This window comes from Dipodomys spectabilis, unplaced genomic scaffold (genome assembly GCF_019054845.1).
Source record: "Dipodomys spectabilis isolate Male_0828 unplaced genomic scaffold, ASM1905484v1 ptg000039l, whole genome shotgun sequence".
Classification (NCBI taxonomy): Eukaryota; Metazoa; Chordata; class Mammalia; order Rodentia; family Heteromyidae; genus Dipodomys; species Dipodomys spectabilis.
In genome coordinates, this window is record NW_024870716.1 from 4277778 (window position 1) to 4300019 (window position 22242).

General features: G+C 40.2%; 1 protein-coding gene and 1 pseudogene across 1 annotated transcript in view; one reads left to right on the forward strand and one right to left on the reverse strand.

The window, feature by feature from the left end:
• Positions 1–2053, reverse strand: part of LOC122106193 — a 55785-nt pseudogene extending 53732 nt beyond the window's left edge.
• Positions 2054–2100: 47 nt separating this feature from the next.
• Dbx2 (developing brain homeobox 2) overlaps positions 2101–22242 on the forward strand; it is a 31885-nt gene continuing 11743 nt past the window's right edge. Inside the window, exons 1-2 of the mRNA XM_042677495.1 lie at positions 2101–2515; positions 17366–17461. Coding sequence (XP_042533429.1) covers positions 2104–2515; positions 17366–17461 — 508 coding nt within the window. The 5' untranslated portion in view covers positions 2101–2103. The remainder of the gene's footprint in view (positions 2516–17365; positions 17462–22242) is intronic.

The window sequence follows — 22242 nt, forward strand, 5'->3', positions numbered from 1 at the left end:
TGAAAATACTGTACAGAGGGGTTACAATTACATGGGCAAGATAATGAGTACATTTCTTATCAAGCATTGTAGCCTCCTCTTAAATTGTGATATGGCTTATTTTAATATGTTTATCTGGAGAAGCACACGTTTTCTAAATACATACTATCTTCTAGATATACAGTTTCCGTGTCACCCTTGTACAGGGGCCACACTTATCTCTGTATTATTCCAGAAGAATTTTTTTTTTTTAAAGGAGATCCTGCCTGGCAAGTTTTAGGCAACCTTCCAAGTAAACAAGGCAGGGAGCAAATTATTTTTAGGATAAAGAGTAAAACTACATATGTGACTCCAAACTTTGCAGACTTTCTTATAAAACCTTATTCTAAATAAATTGGGGCAGGAAAGAAGCAGTAGCAAGTGCTAAATCACAATGAAGTCACAGTTTTAACACTCCATTGATAGTTTCAAAAATGAGAAGCTTTGAAAGTTGTCTTGTGGTTAAAAAGCCTTTGGCTCTCCCTTTCTCTCTCTCTCTCTCTCATACACACACGCATGCATACATAACACACACAAGCATATCTTATATTTTTCACATGTCCATTCTTCACTTAGCAAACTTAGTAATTGAAAAATACTTAAATTTTCAGGAGAGGGAAAAAAAAAGTAGTTGTAATCCTAAATAGAAAATTGTCTTTATTCCCATTTTTCTGCAGAGAAACACCCTACCCCAAGTAGGGATTATTCGTTGCTGGCTTTTCTTTCCTCTGTGTGTTTGACCAATGTCATTGGTCAAATTCAATTCTGTGATCTTTCTTTCTTTTGTTGGTCGTGGGGCCTGAACTCTGGGCCTGAGCGCTCTCCCTCAGCTCTTCAGCTCAAGGCGAGAGCTCTACCACTTGAGCCACAGCACCATTTCCATCTGTGATTTTTCTTTAGATTAAATCTTATTAGAACATTCCTACCAGGATGCAGGGCCTGCATACGCCTCTCCAGAATGTTCTTTATTATTTATTTCTTGTATAGATACCGTGGCTTGAATTTATGGCCTCCGGCTCTTGCTTTAGCCTGTTCTGCTCAAGACTGGGCCAGTAACCATTTGGGCAACACCTTCACTTCTAGCTTGTTCATAGTGATCTGGAGATAAAAGTCTTTTGTGTTTATCTGACCGGGCTGGCTTTAAACTGTGAGCCTCAGTCTCCTGAGCTGATAGCATTACAGGCATGAACCACGAGTGCCCCAGCTACACGGGAACCTTCTAATGGATCATAGAAACCGAGAAATTTCCCCAAATGATCTCCCAGAGCCTGCAGATTCATTAGCAAAACTTCTTCCACTTTCAAACATGGGGTCCTTAATGACTCTAGGTACAGTGGGCTATCTCTGTACTACTTTCCTAGTCTTCCTGAGTTGAGGATCACAGCCCTTGTATGACTCAGCTCGTCTCCGGGATGTCTATAGTTTCACCAAGAGACACACCGACCTAGGCCAGCCAAGGGCCCTGGCGTCGGGAGTTCAGTTTGCGCACGTGTCCCGCGCGCGCGCGCAGCCTCCACCTCGCCTCCTGGGTCCCAGCCGGGAGACCAGGCTCGGCCCCCGGTGGAAAGAGGACCTGTACGTCCCGAGCAAAGCCACTCCACGCCCATCTCCTGCTCCAAGCGTCCCCTCCCCTGGTCCCCGCCCCCCGCCCCCTCCCCGACTGTGGGGTTGGGTAGCCCTGATTGTTGGCCGCGCCTGTCACTTGGTGGGCCGGGTGACAAGAATGAATGGGCTTGGACACACCTTCCGTCCTTCTAGAGAAAATCCCCCCTCGGGATCTGCATAGATTCCCGGGCCACCCCAGAACCTACCCTGCTGCTGCTGCTGCTGCTGCTGCTGCTGCTGCTGCTGCTGCTGCTGCGTGCGGGTCACAGAAACGCACAGCTGCCCCCTCCCTCCGGGCCCCCTCCCTCTGCGCCTCCTCCCTCGGTCCCTCCTCCCTTTGCCCCCCCCCTCCCGTCCCTCCTCCTCCCCCAGTTCCTTAAAAGACGCCCAAGGCCAACAAATAATACCGATCGGAGGCCGCGGCGGTCATCGGAGCCGGGACACTCGGGGTCCGGTGCGGGACGCAGCGCAGCGCGCACGATGCTGCCCAGCGCCGTGGCGACCCACCCCGGCTCCTACTGGGATGTGGTGGCTTCCTCGGCGCTTCTCAACCTCCCGGCGGCGCCCGGCTTTGGCAACCTGGGCAAGAGTTTCTTGATCGAGAACTTGCTCCGAGGCGGCAGCGCCCCGACGACCGGGACGGTGCACGGTGTGCAGCCGCCGCCCCCACTCCAAGGTCTGGCGGCCACCCTAGCCCCCACCCCGGGCGCACAGCTCCGGCCCTTGCCGGCCAGCCCGGTCCCTCTGAAGCTCTGCCCTCCGACCGCCGCCGAGCAGCTCAGCCCCGCCGCGGGGACGTCCTACGGCACGCGATGGGCTTTTCAGGTGCTCAATCCTTCGGCGACCGACGGCCCTAGGCTGCCGGGCCGGGCCTTCCCGTCTGCAGCCCCAGGTGAGCGCGCCCGCCCTTCCCCAGCCGCGCGCGCCTGCGCCCTGGGACGCTGGGAAATCCCCCCCCAGTGGTGCGGAGCTGGGGTCCTCCCGGAGGAGGACTAAACTTTAGTCCCTTGGTCACTTTGGGGGACATCAGGTTTTGCGATTACTATTTATCCCCGTCGCATCACACCAGCTCCTTTTCAACAGGTGATGGGACGACTTTGCTTTGGACAGAGAAACCCTGAGCCTTTGGGGTTGGAAAGGACAGACCCGGACCCTCCTACCCTCTCTCCCCCTCCCCAAGATGCCCGAGTTCCACCGGGTTTCCCAAATCCAGCGTTTCTGGCCCTCCGCAAGGTGTTGAGCTTGGCGCCGACCACCCCGTAGTCCACTCTGGGTGGCTGAGGAAGGCGCGCGGTGACCTGTAGTCAGTCACAGAGTTGTGCCAGGATTGGGTCTTCTCTGCGCTCACTTTTTGGATCACATAAGGCACAAAGAAGGGAAGGCCGAATTTCCCATGGCGTGCATCTTTAAAACGACAACAACAAAAACCCACCAGCCAAATTGGCAACTGAAGTTCGGAAGTTCACCAAGAAATAGGAATTCATGGAAAGAAGGGCAATTTGGGTTTGTTTTAAGTAGTTTAACCTAACTTGGTGGGAGTAGCAAGAAGGATGGGGACCTTTGAGTCCTATAAGAGGCAAAGAAATTAGTGGCGGTGAAAAGAGAATGCTCCAAGACTCAGATCCAGTTGGATTAATTTTTTCTTTTTTTTTGGCTGTGTCCTTAGACGATCTTAACTCATTCTTCTAATCCCGATGGGTTTGTTTAGAGTGACTAATAGGTGCTTTCTTCAGCAGTTTCTATTGTCACAAGCAATCTGCCCGATCAAATTTATTGCTAATGGCTTTATGGAATTGAACGTGTTTAGAACCTGTCCTGGTCTTTCAGCTTGCCGGGGTTACTTATGGAATGGGATCAATAGGATGATATGAAGTCTCGATGCGTAAAACGTAAACCCCCTCGGAAGTGTTGAGAGAGGCTCAAATATAGTTAGGGCAAGGTGTCTTGGAATCCTTGGAAGGGTGGAGTACTATTTTTTTTTTAATCTTAAATATTAGAGGGTTAGAAATATCTGAAGCAAGTTTACATAGACGGGAATTAGTAAATTATGTCTCACTATGCCAACCACTTTTAATTCTGGCTACACAGGAAACTTAGATCTGAGGATCAAGGTTCCAAGTCAGCTTGAGCAGGAAAGTCCACGAAGACTTATCTTCAATTCACCAGGAAAAAGAAGTTGGAAGTGGAGCTCAGACTCAAGTGGTAGAGTGCCAGTCGTGAACGAAAAAGCTAAGGGACAGTAGTACCCAGGCCCTAAATTCAAGCTCCAACATTGGTATCACCAAAAACACAAAACAAACCCCCCCCCCCCCCCCCAGTTTTCAGGAAAATTTGGTGATTTGAAGAAATTGATGACTTGGCATTTTGTTTATTATAGAAGTTGTTTTTCAAAGATTTTTTAAAACTGTTTATCATTGGCTTCTCAACTACTTTTCCTCTGCAGACTTACACATTAAATAAAATGTAAATCAGATACAGATAATTCAATGAATCTCAAAATTAATTTTGTATACTTCTGGATTTAATGCAAAATACTGCAATTAAGGGAGAAAGGGCTTCCTGGAGACATTGCTTTTATTTTTAAGAACCTATTTGTGCTTGCATGTTTATACTAGAGTATCCAAATTTTTTTTAAAGATTTTTTTGGGATAATTAAGAGGGTATAAAAATTTATTTGGATTTCCCTTCAAAATATCCTATACAGTATGAATGTGTATATTACCAAATACTTTATTCAATCCTTATTGGAGATTCTATGTTCTCTTGGGCTAGTTTTCATTTCAATAAACAGTTCTTTGTTCCAACATTTGTAAGAATACTTTTAACTTTTTAAACTAGGAAAAAATATCTTAAGAAGTAAAACCCTTGTACATTTTTGCCCACAGATATGCTTCTTCAACCTCCTCCATTTACCATTTACATTCATTGCTTTTTGTAATTTATAATATTTTTATCATGTGACCAAGAAGTGGAGTTGTCTGAATATTGTCCTAGTTTGACTTAAATGAAAGATCTCTGACATACTAGATGTTGCAAGATTCTTTCATAGAGAGTTATAAAGTTACAATGTATCAGCAACTCATGCTATCACCTGGAAATAGTTATTTGTGAAAGAGATAGAAGAACTATATTTTTCAGAAACATAACACCATCTCTTTCTGAATTAAACCGGTGGACATCCAATTCTGCCCCTTATATGACATTATGTTAGGAGAGACTCGCAAACGGTGGTTTTGGCTATGTTAGCTTCTTAATTCTCTTCTTTTTTCTTAACTTTTAGTTTGATGTGAAATGCTGAAGAAATTTCTCACTGGAAAATAAAAAATTAGTTATTTTTTAAAAAATGCATTAGTGAAGTATAGTATTATTTACCACTTGAAGGATGAGCTGGGTGATGGTGGCCCATGCCTGTAATCCTAGTTACTAAGGAGGTTGGGTTCTGAGGACTGCAGTTCAAAGCCAGCCCAGGAATACAAATCCAAGAGACTCTTATTTCAGATTAACCACCAAAAATCCAGAAATGGAGTGTGTTAGCCTTGAGTGACAAAACAACAACAACAAAAAACCAAGGGACAGAGTACAGGCCCTGAGTTAGAAGCTCCAGTACTGGCACACATGCAAATAACATCAGATTATGGCTTTATATCTCAGCCCACAAAGAAAGAAAGTGACTTTCTTGTTCTAAAACATATCCAACAGTGATAGGGTAGATAAAACTGACTGTCAGTGGATCTTCCTCCAAAAATAATAGCCTTATGTATTTATAACAAGAAAAAGAATCCTCCAAATAAGATGTCAAATAGTTGATGTTGAAAAGCTTTCCTTCAAAAGTCAAGCCCTCCAGGCTTGAGGTACATTTAGTGTATTTGTTGATCATGAATAGGTTTCCTTTGTTTTTCAATCTAAAAAATAAAATTATATATCTATATATATATAATTATATATATATATAGATATATATATATATGCCACATATAATGTCACTATTTGGAAGAATAAGCATTCATGTCTTAGCTGGGCATTGGTGGCTCATGCCTGTAATCTTACTCAAGAGACTGACATCTGAGGATGACAGTTCAAGGCCAGCTCAGGCAAGAAAGTCCATAAGACTCTTGTTGCCAATTAACTACTATTCCCCCCCCCCTCCCCGCCAAAGACAGAGTAGAGCTGTGGGTCAAGTGGTAGAAGCAAAAACATATCAGGGATAGGGCTCCAGGCCCTGAGTTCAAACCTCATGGCAGCACCAAAAAACAAAACAAAACAAAAAACTCCAACGAAACAAAAAAACAAAACCTTGCGTTTGTTTATAAAAGGGTCTTGAAATTGAAAAGGTGAAAAGTTTCCAAGTTTTGTGATCATGAGAATGCCCTGAGTTTTCCTATTAATGATCATTCCCTCAAGCTTCTTTAAAAGGAGAGAACAAATACTTTTGCTTTTTAATAACGTTAGTTGCTTGCTTAAAATGCTTTAGAAAACAAACACAAGATACTTTAGTGTTTATTAAACCTAGTTGGTCCTCCTATGAAATGATTGGGAAGAAAATGTTCATTATGTAAAAGTAAGTTGCTATGTTCTGTTTTTATATATATAAAGTAACTTCACCATGTAAATTGAACTAGCTAATATTTTCTTTCCAGTCACCTAGATCAGGCTAGTTCTTACTATTAATGCTTAATATGCAATCTTAGATCCAGTGTACCTATGTTTAGTTATTAATCTCTGTGTGTGTGTGTGTGTGTGTGTGTGTGTGTGTGTGTGTGTGCTGGTAACTAGGGCTTGAACTCAGTGCCTCATGCTCTTATTTGGCTTTTTGTCTCAAGGCTAACACTCAATCACTTGAACAGTGTACCTATGTTTAGTTATTAATCTCTGTGTGTGTGTGTGTGTGTGTGTGTGTGTGTGTGTGTGTGTGTGTGTGTGTGTGTGTGTGTGTGTGTGTGCTGGTAACTAGGGCTTGAACTCAGTGCCTCATGCTCTTATTTGGCTTTTTGTCTCAAGGCTAACACTCAATCACTTGAACCACTCCTCCATCTCTAGTCTTTTGGTGGTTAATTAGAGATAAAGAATCTCACAGACTTTCCTGCCTGGGTTGGTTTCAAACTGTGATCCCCAGAGCTCAGCCTCCTGAATAGGTAGGATTAAAAGTATGAGCCACCAGCACCTGACCCAGTCATTCATCATGAGCAAGGTAATGAGTACATTTCCTATCAAACATTGTTGCCTCCTCCTTTGTTTTTCCCCTACTATCCCTTCCCTCTCCACCTCCACAGCTACCCCCCCTCCCCCGCCAAAGTTGTAAAGTTTGTTTTCAACAGTGTCTTGTACATCTCATTGTTACAATGGGTCAACCTGTATCTCTATTTAAACATTTTGTTTTTTCCCTTCCCCTCCAGTCATTCATTTTTGAAAATATATGTTAATTGTTCAAAGGGGTTTCCACTTTGATATTCCTCCCACATACACTATACTTTAATCACATTGACGCCCTGCTTACTCTCACTTTCCTCTGCTATCACTTCTTTTGAGAGACTATGGCTTACCACATTTAAAATTTTCTCTTTGTGTTGGTTTACATACATGTATGCACACATAAGCATCTATCCATCCATCTATATATGTACATGTGCATATACACATACACACACAAGGAAAGTATACAACTTTTAAATCATTTTGAGTAACTCAGTTTTCATTCAAATCCATCTGGAGTCTACCAGGAGTAAAAAGGCAACTTATAAAACCAAGCAATGCAACTCTTATCTAAGAATGTTTGTTAGAATTCTTTTTTAAGGTTTCATTAGATTATGTTTCTGTTTTATACTCCCTTAGTAAGAAATTGGATTGTTGCCTTAATATAGTACATGCTTGCCAGACCTTTGCACATTTTTTTCCAAACTATTTTATTTTACTTTCAGTAATGTTTCCACTTTTAATGAAATCTCTCCCTTTCATTCTTTTTAACCTCCAGTTACTACTTCACTTGGCATTGCTGAGTGGTTTACCACTTTGTATAAAGGTATTGTAAATTATTTCAGTTTTAATAGCATTAATCATTTTGTCAGCCAGCTATTAGCTGGGAATATTTCAGGGGCGTGTTTTGGGAGTGAGTATGAACAGTAAACTTGAGGCTCTAAAATTCTCTCTGAAGTCAAAGATCAGAAAGCTTCTATGGGTTTTGAAACTTTTCTTTCAGAACAAAAGCATCCAGGAAAAGGAAAGAAAAACAATTGCTTGAGGGTGTTGTGTGTATATTGCTGAATAAATAATTGGCTTCTTATTTGTAAATACTCCAAAGATGACCTAGGTTTTCCATTTCTCTTTTACATAGTCATGTGCTGTGTCATAACAGTCTTAATTTTATTAGTTCTAAATAACTATCAGAAATGGTATATGCAAGATACATTTCTAGAAGACCTGTTGAGAAGGCTCTAAAATTCTTGTTCTTCTTAAAATCTCACTGGTACTGTAACCCTAGCTAACTGAGGAGGCTGAAATGTGAGGATCATGGTTTAAAGCAAGCTCAGACAGAAGAATCTGAAAGGCCCTTATCTCCCATTAACCAGTGAGAAGCCAGGAGTCAAGCAAGAACTTAGAGGCCTGAATTTAAGCCCCAGTACAGGCACAGGCAGACAGACACACAAAATGCTTTATATATTTAATACTGTCTAAATTAAAACATGAGAAAGAGCCAGTAACTTAATTTTAGAGAAATTTTATCTACATTAACATAGTAAAACCATGAGTATTGGCACTTAAAAAAAAATAAATTAGGAAGTGGCGCTGTAGCTCAAGTGGTAGAGCGCTCGCCTTGAGCTGAAGAGCTGAGGGACAGCACCCAGGCCCAGAGTTCAAGCCCCACCACCGACAAAAAAAAAATAAAATAAATAAATTAGTTGAAGGCTAGATTGAGTTTAGGTTATGAGTTAAATCAACTCTAGTTATATTGGATTTAAAACAAACAAAGTAAGTGGGATTCCTTAGTGCAGGGACAGAATCACACCTATTTGTTTATGAATTTTCTATAGATGGTTTCACATATTTTCTATAGATTTAATAGCTGTAATACATACTGTGTGACTCAGAAAACCTAAAGTATTTAATTTGCAATCCTTTATAATAACATTTGGCTGATTTCTTCCTCCAGAGACTAAGAACATTTATATTTATTTATATTTATGTAGATTTATATTTATTCAATTTATTTTAATTTTTATATTTTTGCCAGTAGTGGGGCTTGAACTCAGGGCCTGGGCACTGTCCCTTTGCTTTTACACTCAAGGCTGGTGCTCTACCCTTGAATCATAACTCTACTTCCAGAGTTTTCTGATTAATTGGAGTAAGTGTCTCACAAACTTTTCTGCCTGGGCTGGCTTTGAACTATGATCCTCAGAACTCACCTTCCTTAAGTAGCTAGGATTATAGACATGAACCACTGATACCTTGCTGAAACCACTCTATTGATTCTTGAACTAGTTTTAGCAGCATTTCTATGATTTTAAAGTATAAACTGTATATGAGGGATTATGTAACCCTGGACAATTTATATACCATCATTAAGCCTTTGTTTCCTCATTGAAAAATGTGAACAGATAATAGAGTGAGTATTTGATTTCAAGCAAATACTTCAAAAATCCATAAGGATAATGATACTGAAAGGAAGCATAAGACTTCTTTCCACTATCTTACCGCAGATAAAATACAAGCCAAAGGGGTATTTCTGTTTAGATAAATATCCCTAAATGTATTGCTTGTCTCTCAGTTTTGTGTGTTGACTGGTTTCAGATGGCTGGTTCTCACTTGGAAGCTGGTGCGGCTGTAGTTAGATGTATATTGGGGCTGTTATCATCTTAGGGCTGTACTGAATGTCTAGGGTGCTGCTCACATGACTGGCAGTTGATTGATGCTGGCTGTTGCCTGGGTGATCAGCTATTGCATGAACTCAGGGTCTAGGGTCTGTCCCTGCGCCTCTTTGTGCTCAAGGCTAGTGCTCTACCACTTGAGCCACAGCTCCACTTCCCCCTTTTTCTGAGTAGTTTATTGGAGATAAGAGTCTCACAGACTTTCCTGCTTATGCTGTCTTCCAACCGTGATCCTCAGATCTCAGCCTCCTGAATAGCTTGGATTACAAGTGTGAGCCACTGGCACCTGGCTTCCGCTGTAGTTCTTTGTCCACATTTGGACTTCCTATGTATCTTGGCTTTCTCTCTGGCATGGTGACTGATCTCTCAAGGGCTGGGAGTCTGAAAACAAACTTTCCCAAAATCCTGCACCATTTGGAACACCAGACATCTGGACATCTGAGAACTTCTAAGCATGATTCAGTCTTGGAAATTCCCAAATATTCCTATACTGCCAACATATCTTGGTCAAGCAGGTCACCAATTGCTTCCCAAATTCAAGAGGAAGAGAACTAGGCCCCAGTTCTTCATGGCAAGAATACCAAATCATTTATGCCCATTTAGTATCTGTCACAGGGGAAATAAAAATAACCAAATGCAACATGATTTCCTGTGATATCTGTCTTCAGGAGTAAGTAGATAGATATAGGAATGAACACAGACAGAGCTATGGTGGGAACTCAAAAAGTTTCTTCCTGGATTAATTTTTTTCCTCCTAATTTCCCAAATACTTTCCAAAGGGAGGTCCAAATTAAGATATTTCTCCCACTGAAAGCCTAATTAGGTCAAGTCTTTCCAACTTTTTTTCCCTTTCTTTTCTTTTTTTTTTTCCACAGGGAGAGGCTGGTCCTAAGACTTGAACTCAGGGCCTGGGTGCTGTCCCTGGGCCTTTTTTTTTTTTTCCCAACCACTTCAGGTACAGGTCCACATCCAGCTTTTTGGTGGTCAATTGGAGATAAGAGTCTCACAGACTCTCCTGCCAAGGAAAGTCTGCTTTGAATGGTGATCCTCAGATCTCAGCCTCCTGAGTAGCTAGGATGACAGAAATCTAGACCATACCATTGTCTTTATAGGTTGTCTTAGTGGTAATCCCAAATTATACATAACCATGGTAAGAGGAAAAGCTAACATTGAGTTTGATTTTAACTTCATTGGTTTGGGGCCCATACATTTGTATCTTCAAAAAGTAGGCCATCTGAATGTGATATGTATTCAGAGTTGAGACCCATTGGGTAGGAACATGCAGTGTATGGAATTCTCAAATTTTATTGTTCAGGGATGAGTCCATTAGGTTTGACAGAACAAAATTCAATCTGGAGGACTGGGAAACTTCTAGAAACTTTTTTTTCTTTTTCTTTTTACTAGTAGAGTCAGTTAACACTTAAGGGACATTGTCCGGACACACTAGTGACTCATGCATATAATCCAAGCTACTTAAAATGCTGAGATCAAGAGGATCAATTTCAAAGCCGACTGGGCAGAGTTTTCAAGAGTCCACTCCAAAATATCCTGCCAAAAGCTGGTTTAGAGGCATGGCTCAAGTGGTAGAGTGCCAGCACACCTGGATGAGTACAAAATCTTGAGTTAAAACTTGGTACTAACCAAATATATATATATATATATATATATATATATATATATATACCCAAACCAAAACATTAAGTGGCTCATACCTGTAATCCTAGCTACTCAGGTGGCTGAGATCTGAGGACCACAGTTTGAAAAGAATCCTGAAGTGGAGCTGTGGTTCAAGTGGTAGAACACAAGCCTTGAGCAAAAGAAGCTCAGGGATAACACCTAGGCCCAGGACTGGCACGCACACATGAAAGAAATATTGTACTCCAGATAGTCTGTTAAATTGATTGATTGATTGATTTAGTCACTCATGGGGCCTGAACTCTGGGCCTGGGCGCTGTCCCTCAGCTCTTCAGCTCAAGGCTAGCACTCTACCACTTAAGCCACAGCACCACCTCTGGCTTTTTCTGCTTGTTTGGTGCTGAGGAATTGAACTCAGGGCCTAGTGCATGCAAGGCAAGCAGTTTACCACTGAACCACCTTCTCAGCTCCTATGTATGCTTTTTTAAGTCAGAAGTTTAAATTTCTTTACTCCTTTGCTTTTGAAACGAGCACTTTAAAGAGGTCATGAAATCATTCTTTTGAAATTATTTTATTCCCTGTTATTATTTCTTAGAATATTTTTTTAGACTTTTTGCTTTAATAACATAGCTTGGTACTATCTCTTATTTCTCTGCATTTTTCTTAAATGACATGCTTAATCTACATAGCACTGCAAAGAACTAAAGTTTATTTGAAGGACTTATTAGTATTATTGAGAATATTTAGCATACTTAGTATTCTTTCTCTGAATGTCACTAGAGTTTACATTGATAATAAAATTACTATAATACTATAATTAAACGTAATTATCAACTTATGATGGCTTCATACCATGTTCCTGTCGTTCTTGTCCAGCAATAAAGAGTGAAAATAAAAAGATAGCTGAAAAGCATTGTTAGCAGCCAGGAGCCAGTGGGCTCATGCCTGTAATCCTAGCTACTTATGCTGCGATGTGGATCAAGGTTCAAAGCCAGCCCAGGAAAGAAAGTCTGTGAGACTTATCTACAATTAATCCCCCAAAAGCCATAATTGGAGGTGTGGCTCAGATGATACAGCACTAGCCTTGAACAACAACAACAACAACAAAAAAGCTAAGGGACATCACCCAGACCCTGATTCAATCCCTAGTAATGAGTTCAAATCTCAGTAATGGCACATGTGTTAGATTTGGTGATTGAATATAAAATGTCTCACTGGAAGCACCTAACACTATGTTGTATGTAGAACTTGACCCGTGCTCATATTCTTTATGGGGATTTCAGTCCTTATTGAATAACTTACAGAGTGTCAGTGTGGAAAATGATCTGTTCTTCCTGGCTGATAACCGATCATTAGATCAATAACTTTATTATTTCCTTTTCCCCATTTTGAAAATTTCAGGGACGCAATTACAATCACATTCCAGATGTATGTCTATTTAAGGCTGAGTGTTCATAAATGAATGAATGACTGAGAGATAGCATGTGTTAAGTTTATAATGAGTCCACTTATATATCATAATAACTAAGTAGGCCTACCATAAATCATTGCTAACAGGATAAATGATAAAGTAATTGATGGGGTTTGAAGTGCATATCATTTGGACTTCTTTTCCCCTTTCCCTGTCCTTTTCAAAGTTGTTCTTAAAAAAGCTTACAATAGTTTTCGCCCATTCGTCAACATTCTCACTTGTATTCATTGAGCTTGAGTTTCTTCTTTTGCTCATGTGGTTTCCAAATGCTAAAACTGCCATATCTATTTTAAATGCTTTGCATTTACTCCCTCGCACTATTCAGCCCCCCCCCACAATCACACGCTTAGATGGATTAGCATTTAACTTATGTCAGAGTAGGAGCATGTGAGAGATGAGAAAAGGCGCACTTAATTGGAATTTCACAGTGATTTCCACATAGATCAGCTTAAACAAGGTGTATTTCTGTATAGCAATCAGGAATTGACTAATCTCTTGTGTAAATATGTGTCAAAGACATGATTTAAGATCTTGGAGGAAGTCTGCATGATAGAACTTTAAACCTGTTCATGTCCCCAAGTGTGAGAACGGCTCTTTAGCCAAAGCTCGATAGGTTTTGATTACATTTTTATAATTACAGATTTTGGTACTGACATTTTGATTACAGCTTTCATTTAGGGCAATGTATAGCAATATAACAAGATGGTTCAATTAACACTTATTCTGGTTAGATTTAGCATTAAAATAATCTCTAAGCTACATTTATTAGAAATGGGTTTAGTTAAACACTGTCTCAAGTAAACCATCTTTTAAAAAAATCTTTATTTTCCATTTTTAGGAACATGGAAGGAGAAGCATTTGAGGGTAGAATAGGAAATTTACAATTTATATGTATCTGGCATTGTTAATGCTATTACTAATGTTATTTTTGATGTTCTATGTTGAACAAAACCAACTGAATAAAGAAATTTTATTTGTTTAAAGCTGTACTGATAAATATCATGCATGTAAATACTATGCTTTTTTCCTTTTTTTAGGAAAAAAGAGGGAAGAGAGAGGGAAGAGAGGAAAGAATTTTATTTTCAATAGAACATTTTTTATTGGGGGAAAAAGTTAACAAATATTTGAGAATAAACACATGTACAACTTTTAGAAATATATTTCTATTTTGGAATACTTCATGTATCCACAATGATAATACAAATGTAAATCTGCCTAAATAATATATAATTTAATATGTGAAACTCAAGTGACATGATTTACCATGTTTAAGATTTTATAGTCAGTATTAGAAAATTAATGACAACAATAAAACTAAAAATATTTTTTAGCCAGTCAGGTGCCAGTAGCTCACACTTGTAATCCTCGTTATTAAGAAGCTGAGAGCTGAGTATTTCAGTTCCAAGCCAGCCTTGACATGAAAGTCTGTGAGACCCTTATCTTCAATTAACAACCAAAAAGTTGGAAGTCGAGCTGTGGCTTAAACAGTAGAGTGGTAGCTTTGAGCAAAAATAAATAAATCAAATTTTAAAAAGGCCCAGGCCCTGAGTTGAAGCCCTAGGACCAACACTCACACACAAAATATTATTGAACTTTGTCTTTTATTTCATTCTTTTGCCTAATTGCCATATTTCAAAACAGCATTAAAGTTAAGCAGCATTCATTCTTTGGAAATCCAGATACTAAAAGAGTAAAAACATTAATATTGATATTAATTATAAATGAATGCTAATGATATATTAATTAACTTTCCATTGTATTATAGGAAGAAACTGCATTTGGGATTAGTTTGCAATTTTAAGAGCTTTAGGACCCTGTTAATATTATAAATATTTTAAAGGAAAACATACTTATTTTGATACATCCTTTAAAGAAATGGATGAGAATATGTTTACTCTTGATTAATGTACAAATCTGAAATTACTGCAATATTACTTCTCAGAAAGGCAATATAGTCACATAAAAATAGCATTTCTTGCTGGCTCATGCCTATAATCCTAGCTACTCCTGAGGCTGAGATCTGAGGATCACAGTTTGAAGCCAGCCTGAGTAGGAAAGTCCATGAGTCTCTTATCTCCAAGTAAGCACCAACAAAACAAAACAAAACAAAACAGAAGGGCTGTGGCTAAAGTGGTGCAGTGCTAGCCTTGAGCAAAAAAAGCTCAGGATAGCACCAAGGCCCTGAGTTCAAGCCCCAGGGCCTACACACAAAAAGGAGAAAAAAAAAGGCATTTCTTTATGTAGTGAAGAAAAGAAAGTAAGTTGGCACTTGTTTGAAGGAAAAAGAAGGAAAATATGTATTTTAAAATCGTGGATTTACATTTCCAGGTCATTACTTATAGAAGACACCGTATCTTCTAGGTGCTGAGAAGGAGAAAAGGGGTAAATTTTTGGTTCTTATTTGTTTTTTAAGAAGATTAGGGTGGTCTCTCATTTCTTAGTTTTGAATGTTATATGTAGGTTCAATTGTTCACTGTCCTGCAAGCTACTCACTGTATGTGCTGTCATGCTAAAGGCAGGGACCTGCTTCCAAGAAATCTTGGCTTGCACATATTATATTGTGTTAAAAGACATGGCATATTGCAGATGCTTCATTGACACCTGCCATGTAATAAGTTCTCAGTAAAGGGAATTTTCTTTTATGTTATCTTTACAGTCTTTAAGTAGTTGTACAAAAGGGTTTTGATTCAGCGTGTCAGCTTGTGAGTACTGTGCATCTTGATCCGTGTCACCAATGGGAAATTGTTTAGAACTCACATTCTCTGATACCCCTTACTGCAGTGTTTTCATCCACTAAGGAATGACATTCAAAATTTCTCTTACAGAGTTCAGTTCAAAGGAAGGAATATATCTTTTCAATGATGCCATTATTTTTAATGTAATAGATCTAATTAGGATAATGAGGATAGTTATAGGATGTTTTGGCTACCAAAATAGTCTTCTTCATTTTATTCATACCGTTGATAAAAGAATTATAGTAACTGTTCCACGTGTATCTTAATAAAAGGAGCAGAACAGAATTACATAGCAATTCACTATATGGTCCTGGGATGGGATACATTTACTCCATGACATCATTTGGTACATGATAGGACAGTTAAGGTGCTCATTTGCTTTTTGTGGGCTGCCCACTGCTGTCTAGCTGTATTGATATATATTTTTTTTAAATTTCATGCTGGTCTTGGGGACTGTCTCTGAATTTTTGTGCTCAAGGTTAGCACCCTACCACTTGAGCTACAGTGCCACTTCCGGTTTTCTGGTGGTTAATTGGAGATAAGAGTCTCAGGGACTTTCCTGCCCAGTCTGGCTTTGAACTTTGTTCTTCAGATCTTAATCTCCTGAGTGGCTAGGATTCCAGGTGTGAGCCCCTGGTGTCTGGTGGTATTGGTCATTTTGAATGGCCCTGGAATAAATAATAAATACCCAATTGGCACCAGGTAGAAAAAAGACTCACCCCTTTGAGCACTTACAAATGCTTTCAGATGGACGAGATTTCTCTTGAGATGAACATGTAATTATTCTCAATTACTTTAAAGCATGTAAATGTGGTCAGAAACACCACTTTTTGTTATGGAATTGTTCAGCAAATTAGCGATTACCAACTTGGGAATTGGCTAATACTTTCCAAGAGCTCAATAAGTGCACAGAACTGGTAAATAACCATATTGGGCAGGGCAAATAGTGATGCTTCTGTCAACCAAGATGCTCTCCTAGATGATTTTGCTCTGTGATATGGTGTCTTTGAAGGAACTGAGGCATGGCTCAAGTGATAGAACTCGGCCTTTTTTTTTTTTTTCAGTCATGGGGCCTGAACTCTGGGCCTGGGCACTGTCTCTGAGCTCTTCAGCTCAAGGCTAGCGCTGTACCACTTGAGCCCTAGTGCCACTTCCAGCCTTTTCTGCTTATGTGGTGCTAGAATCGAACCCAGGGCCTCATGCATACAAGGCAAGCACTCTACCACTGAGCCACCTTCCCAGCCCTGATATGGTGTCTTAAATCAAACAAGATTAGATATTGACTATTTGCAATTAAGACCAGATAGTAAAGCAACTAGTAAGTTTGCTGTTTGATCATTTATGTCTTTGTACTACATTTCCAAATCCTGATAAAATGATTTGCCAAGCACTTGGATAGATGAAGCCAACTTAAAAAAATGACTTTAAAACTGGCTTAGAGGCTGGATGCCAGTGGCTCACGCCTGTAATCCTAGCTACTCAGGAGGCTGAGATCTGAGGATCATGGTTCAAAGCCAGCCTGGGCAGGAAAGTATGTGAGGCTCTTATCTCCAATACCACTCAGAAAACTGGCAATGGCACTGTGGCTCAAGTGGTAGAGCACTAGCCTTGAGCTGAAGAGCTGAGGGACAGCGCCCAAGCCCAGAGTTCAAGCTCCATGACTGAAAAAAAAGAAAAATGGCTTAGAGGCTGGGCACTGGGGACTTGTGTCTGTAATCTTAGTGACTGGAGAAGCTGGGATCTGAGGATCATGGTTCAAAGCCAGCTCAGGCAGAAAATTCTTAGAGACTCTTATCTCCAGTTAACCAGCAAAAAACCAGAAGTGGAAGTGTGGCTCAGAGGGTAGAACACCAGCCTAGAGTAGAAAAAGCCACATGAGACTATGAGGCTGTGAGTTCAAGCTTCAGTACTGGCACAAGAAAAAAAAAAAAAAAAAGACTTGGAAAGCAAACTGCCTTGAAAGGGGATTCATGAGTAACTGGAGTTTTGGAGATTGTCTAAAAGAAATGGCTAATCATTGAGACCAATGCTTTTCTTCACAGCACCTTCCAAACCTTTTCTTCTGAGCATCCCTCCATTCTACTCGGCGTGCTGTGGGGGGTCCTGCCGGAGTCCTGCATCCCCCACCGCTTTTCCAAGTAAGTTGTGAATGCTTCATCAGCAATGCCTCAGTTCCTCTATAAACCAAAGCAGCAGGATTTAATGTGCTCAGGGAAGCTAATTGGTAATGCAGTGGCAAGGAGCTAATTCCTCACTGAAAAATCACAGTGACCCTATTCAGGAGCTTTCCAGAGATTTATCAAACCTCAGCACAGTGAGCAATTGTGAGTGGTTTCTAATGGCATTGAAACTCCCAGCTGACACACCAAGGAAAAGGATTTGTTTTCTAGTTGATATAAAAGATCTAGTGGGATAGGCTTGGCTCTTTCTGAAACGTGTATAGCAACACACTTTTATTTTGTCATGGTACTGGGGGATCAAACCTTGCCCGGGCCTTGCCCAGGCAAGGCAGCCACTCCACCAGGAAGCTACATCTCTGGTGCATTGCAAGACTCCTTTAAAGAAGAACAAGAAGGCAGGAAAGAATGCAAAGAAGTTGCACTGAGCCAACATTTCATTCAGTTTAAAATGGGATATAAAAAGTCACTAGGTACTTACTGTAGAGAAGAATTAAAATCCATCAGGATCTGAAGAGGAAAAAAAGACTTCTCTTTCTCAGAAAGCCCACCTGAGTTGTAGGAAATGTTTTCATGAGAACTTTTCTGTAAACATGATAAAAATGAATCCCTGGGGGTGAAATTAGAAGAACAGACTTGCCAAAACTCATAGTATGGGTGCAAATGCTTTCTCATGCAAAGATGAGTAGCTTTAGCTGGGCTCTGGTATCTTGTGTCTGTAATTCTAGCTACTCGGGAGACTGAGATCTGAAGATTATGGTCCAAAGCCAGCCCAGGCAGGAAAATCCATGAAACTTTATTTCCAATTAACTAGGCTAGAGGTATGGTTTAGAGGTAGACTGCCTTTCTAAGACGCATAAAGCCCCTAGTCCAATTAACCAGTAAAAATGCTGGAAGTGGAGGTAGGATCAAGTGGTAGAGTGCCAGCCTTGGGCAAAAAAGCTAAGTGAGGGGCTGGGAAGGTGGCTCAGTGGTAGAGCACTTGCCTTGCATGCATGAGGCCCTGGGTTTGATTCCTCAGCACCCCATAAGCAGAAAAAGCCAAAAGTGGTGCTGTGGCTCAAGTGGTAGAGTGATAGCCTTTAGCTGAAGAGCTGAGGGACAGCGCCCAGGCCCAGAGTTCAGGCCCCAGGACCGGGAAAAAAACAAAAACAAAAAACCTAAGTGATAGCAGGAGGCCCTGAGTTCAAGCCCCAATACTGGCATACACATACACACAAGGTAAATATCTCTAACCAAATTGTTGGTCCTGAGATGTATAGGTCTGATGAGAATCTGTAGCCAGATTATCTGGGTTGATGTTAAAGAAGTCCTGTAGAGAGCCAGCCGCATACTGGTGGCTCATGTCTATAATCCTAGCTACTTAGGAGGCTGTGATCTGAGGATCAAGGTTCAAAGCCAGCCCAGGCAGGAAAGTCTATGAGACTCTTATTTTCCCTTAACCCAAACCAGAAATGGGAGTATGGCTCAAATGGTAGAGTGCTTGCCTTAAGCACAACAACAAGCAAAGGGACAGTACCCAGGCCCTGAGTTCAAGCCCCAGTATTGGCACATTAAACAAAAAAAAGTCCTGTGGAGGGTTGTGTTATTTCAGCTACCCAAGAGAAAGCTTCGATTACCAGCTCTTGTCAGCTAAGAAGGAAAGAGAGTGGAGGCAGGCTGAAGTCTAGAGCTCTATCCTGCCAGGCGTCTGTTTTTATCGGTGTTTCAGAAGACCAAGTTGCTGGCCAGAATGATTCTTGACAAGCGAGGCAGCAAATGCTGGCTGTTCATTGAGCTGCCAGCTTCTGAGCTTCCCTTTAGGGGGCTGATACTTTCCCACAGAGCACTATAGAGGACTGAGACGCAGCCACAATGGATGACAGACCCGTGACCAATCACCACTTTCACTCGACTCATCCACACGCGACCTCACCACGATTTTTCACTCTGCAGATGAACTTTAGGGCCTATTTCACATGGAAAAAGCTTGGGCAAGGGTCAGCTGCCCTTTTGTATGGTCATAAAGCAGGGCTCTGGGTGTAGGTCTTTCTCCTGTCTCACACTCCCAAGTGAATTTCTTGACACCCTTTAAAGCACTTGACTGAAAAATAAGGCAGTGAATGAAACTGACTTTTATAGACTCATTCTAGCTCATCTTCCCATATAACCCTGTCCACCTAAAAAGGGATTTCGTGGCTGAGCTGAGTGTCTACAGAGATGTGCTGAATACATAGGCCCATTATCAACTGTGAGGATGGTTTATTAACCAAGACTGATACACTACTATTTTGGAAGTGACCTATTAATTGTCCATTTAACTAGAAGGTATTGAATTCAAATAGAAAAAATTGAAACCATGACTAAACCTTTTACTCGCGCCTTCCAGGTGGTCTGCTGTGAGGGGAATTGGAAACTGTGATCCAAATTAAGCAGACATTTATCACTAGATATTAGATCAGCAGGCAGGGACCTCAGGGGTAGACTCGAAACCCGCGTATCTGATGTCGTATTATTATGGCATCGTGTAGATTTAAATTGTCTCTGGGAAAGGAGTTGAAAAGAGGTTCTACACTGAAGAATCATTTTTTCAACCTCCATATTACACTGGTCTTTTATAGTTTTTATTTTATTATCTTTAACTATTTGTACAAATAGTTAAATAGTACAAATACAATTCAATAAATTGTACTATAGATTTTGATCATTGTCATCCCTTCCATTGTTCTGATCATTTATTTTTAAAAAGCCTTTAGGGAAACAGTTCAGGGAACTGAAAATAGGCAAAATAAGTTCATGCAACAAGTAGATGTTCAAGTAGGTCTGTGTAAGTGTGTGTATGGTTGTTTTATAGTGAAGTTTTAAGAATCTCTATAAAAGTTAAATAAGCAGGAGAAATAAAGTTGGGTCAGTTTAATAAAGATAAAAACAGACATTTCTTACAGGACTTCTCATCTGTTTGAGAGAGAGTGAGATGGGGTGAAATTGATTGGAATACATTGTAAATGTGTGGGAAATCATAATGAAATCCCTCTTGCATAACAATATAAGCAGATAGATAGATGATTGATAGGTAATTGATAAATGGTAGGTGATGGATAGATAGATGGTAGATAGATAGATACAGATTGAAAGACAAAAATAGACACATGGAAAGATAGAATGTTAGTTGATTTCTCCTTTCTATATGGTAGACAGGCTATAAATTCTTTTTTCATATTTTTTACTATTACATCTATCCAAAACAAATTAGTAAATTCCAGTTGTTGATGCGCACACACACACACACATACACACACACACACACACACACACACAAGATTACTTCAAACAGGTCTCACTTCTTTTTCCTGTATTTTTGTAGTCCTTCCTGTTTTGTGCTTTTTATATAACTTGTAAATTATTGTGCTTGTCCGAAGAGGCTTAAAACTGTGTTTATCTTTCATTTTTTTCAATAAACATACAAGCTGCAGAACAGTGCAGCTCAGACCAAGGATAGAAAATATGAAATTGGTTGGCCTCCCTTCCTAAAGTTGGCCTTTTAAGACAGTTTAGAGATCACACAAGTGTTTTTAATAAGTGACGATGTCTTGTATTATTAGCTATAACTCTGAAATGAATTTCTTACTTTCTTGTGTTCAGTGTTTGTTCTTATTGGCAGCAAATAATAATGAACCGATGGAATTACGTTGTCAATAAAGATTTTATATAAATAACCAGGATACCAAAGCACAACTAATGAGGTTTACATCTGCATAGTCTTTTTTCCTAAAGAGGTTTACTAGACTTTTAAAAAAAAATACTAAGAACTTTTATATCCGAGCTTTTAAATTATTTTCCATTGTACAGCACTGTCCAAGTAAATTTGTGTTCAGTTTCGTTTGACTAGCCAGAACGAAGGTTTATCCTAACAACTTTGATAACTGCTGAAATCGATGGCCCCTCATCTGATTGCACAGTGTGGCCTTCACACCCTCCAAAAGCCAAGGATCGGATGAACACATTGGTAACCGAGCAAAGGAAATATTGTTTTGACCCTGACCATGAATCTTTTGTTGAATGTTGACTTCATTTTTTTTTTCTTGACTTCTTATGCTTAGGATGGACTGCTGGTTGCAATGTGGAAACAATCATACAGCCAGTGCCCTTCTCACATGCAGTAAAGGGTTTAATAGGCTGTCCTAGCACAGGCCTTACAGTGGGGGAAATTAAAAAGGCGGTGGTAAGAGTGCTCCCCTCCCCCAAGGGGAGGGTGCATGGAAAAATCTTTAATATTACATCTATAAGATTCTTTCTCAGTTAAAATGAAAGCAAACTTGTGGAAATGATGTTGATAATGACTGCAGGAAAATAATAAATAACTACTTGAAGGAATATGAGAATCTTAATTGGGTAGGTGAAATAACAGTTAATCAAATAATGATTCCTTTCTTGAGTACCCAACTTGAACTTGACCTTTTAAGAATTTTCGGCCTTCAAAGACAGCAACTTTAATTTGGAGAAACATTATAACAAATATCTCAGGAAAAAGATATGTCTGTGACAAGCTGTTTGGCTTTTTTTTTCTTGGGAGGTGCCTTTGTATTCTTTCTTTTGATGTCATTTTATTGTCTTCCCTTCCTTGCTAAACCATAAGAAACCATAATATACCCTCTAAGTTTGAATGTAGGTTTTGTTGAAGGCAGAAGAAGAGGCACAGTGTGTGTGTGTGTGTGTGTGTGTGTGTGTGTGCGTGTGTGTGTGTGTGTGTGCGTGTGTGTGTG